General features: G+C 23.0%; 4 protein-coding genes across 4 annotated transcripts in view; 2 read left to right on the plus strand and 2 right to left on the minus strand.

Annotated features, from left to right (window-relative positions):
- Window positions 1–1,678: 1,678 nt before the first annotated feature.
- Window positions 1,679–3,433, plus strand: DICPUDRAFT_146500 (uncharacterized protein; the record flags this gene model as incomplete). The annotated part of the gene is made up of 3 exons (XM_003282826.1): window positions 1,679–1,702; window positions 1,788–2,409; window positions 2,511–3,433. The coding sequence occupies 3 exons, from the start codon at window positions 1,679–1,681 to the stop codon at window positions 3,431–3,433; spliced, it is 1,569 nt and encodes a 522-aa protein (XP_003282874.1).
- Window positions 3,434–4,048: 615 nt separating this feature from the next.
- DICPUDRAFT_146501 (uncharacterized protein) lies at window positions 4,049–5,451 on the plus strand (the record flags this gene model as incomplete). Its single annotated transcript, XM_003282827.1, has 3 exons — window positions 4,049–4,054; window positions 4,124–4,547; window positions 5,048–5,451. The coding sequence occupies 3 exons, from the start codon at window positions 4,049–4,051 to the stop codon at window positions 5,449–5,451; spliced, it is 834 nt and encodes a 277-aa protein (XP_003282875.1).
- A 107-nt stretch (window positions 5,452–5,558) lies between these two features.
- Window positions 5,559–6,068, minus strand: DICPUDRAFT_12191 (uncharacterized protein; the record flags this gene model as incomplete). The annotated part of the gene is made up of 2 exons (XM_003282879.1): window positions 5,559–5,649; window positions 5,713–6,068. Coding segments are annotated over 2 exons (447 nt in total), but the record flags the coding sequence as incomplete, so codon positions are not given.
- Window positions 6,069–6,784: 716 nt separating this feature from the next.
- Window positions 6,785–8,225, minus strand: part of DICPUDRAFT_146503 (uncharacterized protein) — a gene marked incomplete at both ends in the record, with an annotated part of 3,289 nt that continues 1,848 nt past the window's right edge. The window contains one exon of the mRNA XM_003282880.1: window positions 6,785–8,206. Coding sequence (XP_003282928.1) covers window positions 6,785–8,206 — 1,422 coding nt within the window. The remainder of the gene's footprint in view (window positions 8,207–8,225) is intronic.

Genomic DNA, 8,225 nt, shown 5'->3' on the forward strand with positions numbered 1-8,225 from the left:
TAATATTTTAGATTTTCGAGATTTATATTTACATAAATAAATACCTACCCTTGGTAATAATACTTTATGTTTTTTGGTTTTTTTTTTTTTTTTTTTTTTTTTTTTTTTTTGTTTTTTTTTTTGATTGCAAAGTCGAAAGATCAAATAATAAAGAAAAAAAAAATTTTTAAAAAAAAAAATTTTAAAAAAAATTTAAAAAAAAATAAAATAAATTTTCATTTAAATCCAATCATCAAAATAATATCTTCTTTGTTCTAAAAATATTTGTAATTAATTAATTATTATTTGATTCCTTTAAAACTATTTAACTATTAATAATAATAATATATTTTTAATTTTTTAATTTTTTTTTATGATTATTAAAGAATAAAGAATTAGTTTGCTTTAATATATTAAATAATAATATATCTTTATTTACTTTTTTTTTTTTTTTTTTTTTTTTCAATAAAAATAATTTTATGAAAAAGAGTAAATTTCTTGTTACATTGAAAAGATTATTTCCTAAACAAGAATATACTCTTGTGACAAATTAAATTGTGATGTAGTTGAAAATACATCTCTGTTTATTAAAAGTGATTTTTAATTGCATCTTTAGAAAATTACTATTTTTTGATTGAAATTTATTCTGGTTATTTAGATTCAAGAAATATGTTTATAGATAATAAAAAAAAAAACTATGTTATAAATATATGTCCATTAATTGTAATTAAAAAAAAATTAAAAAATATAAAAAAAATAAAAAATATAAAAAAATGAAACAAAACTAAAAATTAAAAAAAATTAAATTTAATTTTTTTTCTGAATTCACTTTTTTTTTTTTATAAAAATGGTTACATATATTTTACTAAATATATGTATTATTTTTTTTATTATAATAATGTATTAAAAACCTTTTCAGAAAGAAAGAGTTTTTTTCATTTAAATTGGTGCACACACAGCCGTCGCCACCGCTGCCCACATAACACACTTTCAAAGAGTTTTCGAAATCATTTTCAAACTTCACTATAATGGCGTCAACCCACAAAACTCTGTATTATCATAAAAATTTCAAATATATATGCATCTAATCTTTTTTTTTTTTATGGGTTACATCTTGATTATTGAACGAAAAACTTGTGTGTATCAATCAATTTTTTTTTTTCTTTTTTTTCTTTTTTCCCATCCATTTTTGATTTTAAAAATTTTTTTTTTTTTTTCGTAAAAAAAAAAAAATATCTTTATTTTTTTTATTTTTTTTTTTATATGTATCATTTTATTATCAAAAAAAAACCAAAAAAAAAAAAAACCAAATAATAAAAAATAAATAATTAAATCATGATATTGTGATTTTGAAATATCAAAAAATTCTTAACTTTATCCAATAGTATTTAAAAAAAAAAAAAAAAAAAAATACATATAAATTTATTCATTCAAGCATTAGCAAAACTAAATATCTTCAAACTATAGCTTATTGTATTTAAGTGGTCTATTTTTTCTCGCCCATTAACACCCCTAAATCTCAAAGAATATTTTTTTAAAAAAATTTTTTTTTAAAAAAGCAACACCTGTTTTTTTTTCTCTATTTTATTTTATTTTTTTTTATTTTTATTTTTTTTATGTTTTTCTTCGCTAACATATTGTATTTTTTATAAAAAAAACAAAAAAAAAAAAATAATTAAATAGTTTAAAAAGAATAATGATGGAAGATGAAGAAGGTGTAGTTGTAAATATACCCAAATAAAAATAACGAAAAAAAAAAATTATCAAAACTATAATCTCTAACATTCATATTTATTTTTTACAAATAGACTCAAGAAAAAAAACTTGAAATAAATGGTATATTAGCAAATCTTAAATACAATGAAAATAATAAAGAGATGGTCTATTCGTCAATCAAGAGACTAAGAAAAATTCTTTGCCTTGAAACGGAAAACCTTCCAGCAACAATTTCGTATATTTTTGTTATTGGTTTGATTCCATTTTTAATCGATTTATTAAAAAAATACAGCAAAAAAAGTGTGGATCGAGATGAAAAGGAGGTCGAGGTTATACTAAGTTTCGACTACTACAAAAAAGAGAACCAATATCACGATTTAACCTATAAAGATTATATCATCGTTTTAGAAACGAAAATACTATATGAAATTGTATGGTCAATGGCAAATATAGCATCAGGTTCGACCGATGAGTGTTTGTACTTGGCGAGGAGAGGCGTTATACCACCTTTGGTTAGTCTATTAAAAAAATCGAATGTTGGTATCATCGAAAATTGCTTGTGGGCTATTTGTAATTTGGCTGGTGATAATGGCTTGTCCAGAAAAAATATCCTCGATACCGATGCTCTTGAGACTATAGTCGAAATTTTTTATAAAATCAATTCATTAGAAAATATTGAAGATAAATCATTATTAAAACATATATGTTGGGCTTGTTAGTATTTTATTTAATATTTATTAATCAAACTAATCAAACTAATCAAAATGAATATTAATTTTTTTTTTTTTTTAATTTATAAATTATTAACCTTCTAGTCCAACAAATGTTTTCAATATTGGATATAAGTATGGAAAGAATTATTTTGCTATTACCAGTATTCGATAAAACATTAGATCTATTAATGCAAGTAATGGAAAACTTGGACGTGGAGGAGGCAATTATAAACATATGTCGCCCATTGGTTAATTTAGCATCAAGTTTCAACCCTCAAATTTTTTCATATATCCGATCTTTTAATTTTGTTGATAAGATGATTCAATTGTTATATCATAAAACCAATGATTGTTTAATTAATAACCTGGCCCTAATTTTTATTGGTCATATATTTCAACAGTACCAAGAAGATGATATACTAAGAATCCTCAATAGAAATAAAGGTTTTTTAAAGTATATTTTAAAAAATGTAAATCTTTTAAGTAAGAATAATGAGAGTCTTAATGATTTAGTATGGATCATTGGTAATATAGTCTTAAATGCCCCCTCTATTCAGCTACTAATCGACAGTGGTATAGTCAAAAAACTTTGTAATATTAGCACCGAACACTTTGAACGCAGAATATCGCTCAAACCCAGAGATGATAGAGATATCATCTTTACAATCTGTAAAATAATTCTAAATAGTTCTCCAGATCAAGTGTTATATATGGTAGATTTAGGTTGTATCCATTATTTTTCTAATTACTTGTTTGAAATGAAAAATTTACATAATAGAACTATCGGGATTATGTTGGATTGTTTGGTTGTATTTTTAGAAAGGGGTAAATCTTTTATGGACATAAACGAAGATAATAATGGTGACGGTAACGATAATAATAATAATAAAGATCATAACCCAATGGCTCAATTTTTTAAAAATGAAAACCTTCTTTCTCGAATGATTAAATTTAAAGAAATTTATCTTTTTACACCAGAAGTTGATTTAATCATTAATTCATTAATAAATCAAATTAAAAACTAAAAAAAAAAAATAAAAAAAATAGAATAATTTCTATGTATTTTTAAATAACCATAAATTGTTAAATATATCTTAATGATTGTTTATTGTTTTATTATTTCTATTAATATAATCGTTTCTGAATGTTAGTTGTTGTTAAAATTTAATGATAATATTATTCGATTAAAAACAGGTTTCCATTTAATCTATATATGAAATAAAGTTATATGAATTATATATTTTAAAATTTTAAATAATGATAATATTGTTTTTGCCTACTTTAACATTTCCATTTTATATATAATTTAACAAAATTTTTATTATTTATATAAACAACCATTTGATTTTGATAAATAAAAATTTTTATTAAAAAAAATTAAAAATATATTTTTATAAAATTATTATAAATAGGTTTTTTAATATATGTATTAAAATAAATTTATTTTTAAAGATATATTAAAATAAAAATGAAACTAAAAATAAAATTTATAAATGTGCTTAAAAATTATATAAATAAAAAAATTATATTTATTATTTTTTTATTTTTTATTTTTTTTTATCAATATAAAATTTTTATTTGAGTTTTTTTTATATTTTATTTAAATAATTTTTATATATTATTTATCTGTAAATAATAATATGAATGTATATATTATAATAATAAAAAGTTTACTATATTATTAAAAATAATCTAACAATATTTTTTTTTTTTAGAAAAATTTAAAAAAAATTAAAAAATTGGAAAACGAAGATATATTAGAGACTATCAGAGATATCATAGAAACTGACAATGTTCCAATTTTTATAAACTACCTTTATATATGTAAAGGAGGGGTTAATTGCAGTCCAAATGACTCAATGGATTTGTGCTGGGTATTCTCTAAAATAATCTGTAAATTAACAAGTATTCAGTGTGAACAATACTTTAGAATTAAGGAGATCAATCATATAATTAGATTTTTGGACCATCCAAATGTCAGAGTTAAGGAATGTGGAATCTCAGTACTTGGGAATTTAGCATCAAATAACATTCAAACAAGGGAGCTAATTGTAAGCAACGAAAAATTATTTTCAAAGGTTCTTTCTTTATTTCAATCAGACTACAATACTTCATTCTATAGGTCATTGCTTTGGCTATGTAAATATCAACTATTCATATTTTTAATATTATATTTAATCTAATTTTAATGTTTTGTTTAACAGTGAAAACATTTTGCATCACTCCGCCCCAACAACTCAATGTAGCAATCGAAATAATAGAAATAGGATCAGTGTGTTTAGAAATTTTTAATGATGAAAAAATTATAATAATCATATGTAAATTAATTTATTCATTGCTATCATTTGGAGAAAATGTGTTTTTCAATTTCTATGTTGATAATATCATTGAAAATGGGTATATTAATAAATTTAAAGATCTTTTATATCACGAGGACCACTCGATTCAGCTTTTATCTTTGAAGTGTCTAAGAGTGCTAATGGACGGACTAAACCGAGACCAATTCAGAACACTAATTTATCATGAGAATATAATCACCAGAATCCTGCTCAACACTGTCGAGAATGACTTTAAAAAAATTAGAAAAGAATCCACCAAAATCCTATGCAATATATTTAACAACCCTTCTTTTTTCATAGTCGAGGTTTTTCTTAAAGATGGTTGGTTATTCGAATTTATCTCAACTGCCGTTGACCATATTTATCATTTATATAGAGACCAGTTTGTTATCAATAGATTAATAGTATCATATTGCAGAGCTGTTCATTATAACAATAACATGAAATATATTTCATTGTTAATCGAGTCTGGTATAATTCAATTTCTATCTAAATATCTATTAAACATTTATCTAAAGCCATATACAAGAAAAATCATCATAACATTTTTAGAGTACATTCTAACATCAAGCTTTTTAATTTTAAAAAATAAAAACCGTTTATCGAATCCGGTCATATTAATATTTGAAGAAGAGGATTTATTTACAACTATTAAATCATTATCAAAGAAAAATAAATATAATTTAAATAATAAATACATTTAAAATAAACTTTAACATTAATACTATCCAAATTAAAATTTTTATTTATTTGCTATTTGAAACACAATCTATAAATTGTGGGCCTTCTTCAATTCCTCTATACTTTTTCTTGCATAGATGTTGGTCCATTCAAGTGCGTTTTTATTGTACTTTTGGGTATCATCTCTGAATAGGTCTGATTTTTCCTCATCAAATGAGCTGCTGTAAATAATTATAAAGTTAATAAATGAATTAAAGTTAATTTGATAAATTTTAAATACTTACTTTGGATTTGGTGTAATTAGTAATGATAAAACCGATTCCAATACATTTTTGACACTGTATGAGGTATTTCTGTTTAATATCTCCAAACAAACTTCACCACTATTGTCATTGACATTAAAGTGGTAGATTTTGGTCAAGAAAACCAAAGACATTGGTCTATAAGGGTAGTCCTCTGGAAAAGTTAAAGAGAGTGCGAATAAACCATCCTCATAAGGAGAATTTGATGGACCTTTGAGAATTACCTTCCATTTAGTTAAATTGTTGTCATACATGTATACCCTGTATGGTAGTGTTGGATTATTATCCATTTCTTCAATTAGGTCACTATATTCTTTTAAAATACGTTTACGAGCAAGAGTCTTGACCTTATTTGTTGATACATCATTAAGTAATGGTGTGCCTTCAGCAACTGGTTTAACAACACATCCTCCTATAGTACTATTTGGTGTTTGTTCTTTATTTATGCTGTGGGAACTTGTATTTACAAGGATTGAACTATTATTATTGTTATTATCAATATTTTCTAATATTAAATTACTCTTATCCTTAACACCAAGCTTCTCTAAGGTATCATTACTATTAAGTTTAATATTATTGTAAAGTAGAGTGTATGATGCAAGAATTGGTAGACCTGATTCTTTACATATTGACTCTACTAACTCTCCTACAGTTAAAGAGCTATCATAAGGAACAATAATTTTTTTATTATTAATAAAAAGTGGCATTTTATTATTACTATTTTAACTATTACTATACTATTAATTTTGTTTTTTGAAATGAATCATTTTTATTACTTTAACCTATTTATACATTATTTTTTAATATTGAAAATGTAAATTAAAAAAACAATAATGAAAAAAAAAAAAAAAAAATTTTGAAAAAATTAAAAATTCATTTTGAATCATCGTGTGTCAGTGGTGACTGTAAAAAAAAAAAAAATTATTAATAAAAAGAAAAAGATATTATAATGTTTAAATTTATTAATATTTTTTTAAATGTTTTTTTTTTATTATTTATTTTTTTTTGTTTCTTTTATTTTTTTTTTTTTTAAAAATATTAATAAATATAATATTTATAAATAAATTTGATGAACATCAGTTTCAGCGAAAGCTCTATTACAACTTGGACATCTTCTTTTTCTAGTATCTATATTTGAGTATATACATTCTCTGCAAAAAACGTGAAAACATTTAGCAATGACATAATTCTTTTGTCTATCGTTACAAATGGTGCATCTTAAACGTTGGTTTACCATTTTCAACTCTTCTTCGGATGAGGATGAAGAAGAAGTAGAGATAGTTGTAGCTTTTTCTAATTTTCTCTTTAATAATTGTTTCTCTTCATCTAATCTTTTGGCCTTATCGATTTCTCTTTCCAATGCGAAAATGGAATCGTCGGCTTTCTTTTTCAATTCGAGATTTAAATTATTGAGATGATCCAATTGAGTTTTTAGCTCTGTAGAGTGGGCACCGTTTTCACGTACGAATCTCTTGTGCTTTTCTAAATCGAAATTACAAATGTGGAAATCCTCTGTGACCTTTGATAATTGTTTTTGGAGTATATTTGATTTCTCTTCAATTTTTTGCATCAACTCTGCTTGAGCTTTAAGTTTGTCTTCGTTACGAACGAGTTTCTCTTCCATTGCCAATTGTTGTTCTTTAGAGAGACGGATGGTTTGTTGGGATTTAATATTCTCTGCTGTTAAATGGGCATGAGTATCTTCTTTATCTGATAATTGTTTTGTAAGTTTGGTGTTTTGCTCCAACATTTGCTCGTAGGCTTTACCCATTGAATCAATCTCCATAATTAATGCTTCAATTTCTTGACGTTGTGATTCTTGTGTAGCTTTACATTGTGAAATGGTGATGTCCCTTTCCTTGATTTGATTCTTATATTTCTCTTCGATTAAAGAGATTTCACTATTATAATTTTCTTTTAATTTGCCAAGTTCTTTTAATTCACTTTTAGTTTTCTCCAATTCTTCTTGAAGTTTTAATTCATTTAATTTTAATTTATAAATTTCTTGATTTTCTAAATTATTTATATCTATATTATTATTATTATTATTTGTATTTATATTATTTATCGGTATATCATTTATATTATTTGGTTTTTCTAAAACCTCTTCTTGTTGTTGCAATGTTAAACTATTAGTTGCTGATGTAGTAGTGGTAGGTGTTGTTAAAGAATTTATTGGTTCTTCTTTATTTTCTGTATTTGTATTTATATTATTATTATCTGTATTTGTATCTGTAATTATATTTGTAGTTGTATTTGTATTTGTATTATTATTATTATTATTTATATTATTTATTTGATCTTTTAAAATATTAATTTGTATTATTAATTCCTTCTCTTTATCTCTTAATTTATTTTCTTGTAATTTTAATTCGTCGTTTTGTTTTGTAAAAACTGAAAGTTTGTCTAACAACTCTTTAATTTCAATATTTTTTGCTTCAACATCTCTTTGTACAACTTGTTTAATACGTTCGATCTCTTCTTTTGGTTCTTTA

This window comes from Dictyostelium purpureum, assembly GCF_000190715.1.
Source record: "Dictyostelium purpureum unplaced genomic scaffold DICPUscaffold_1, whole genome shotgun sequence".
Taxonomy (NCBI): domain Eukaryota; phylum Evosea; class Eumycetozoa; order Dictyosteliales; family Dictyosteliaceae; genus Dictyostelium; species Dictyostelium purpureum.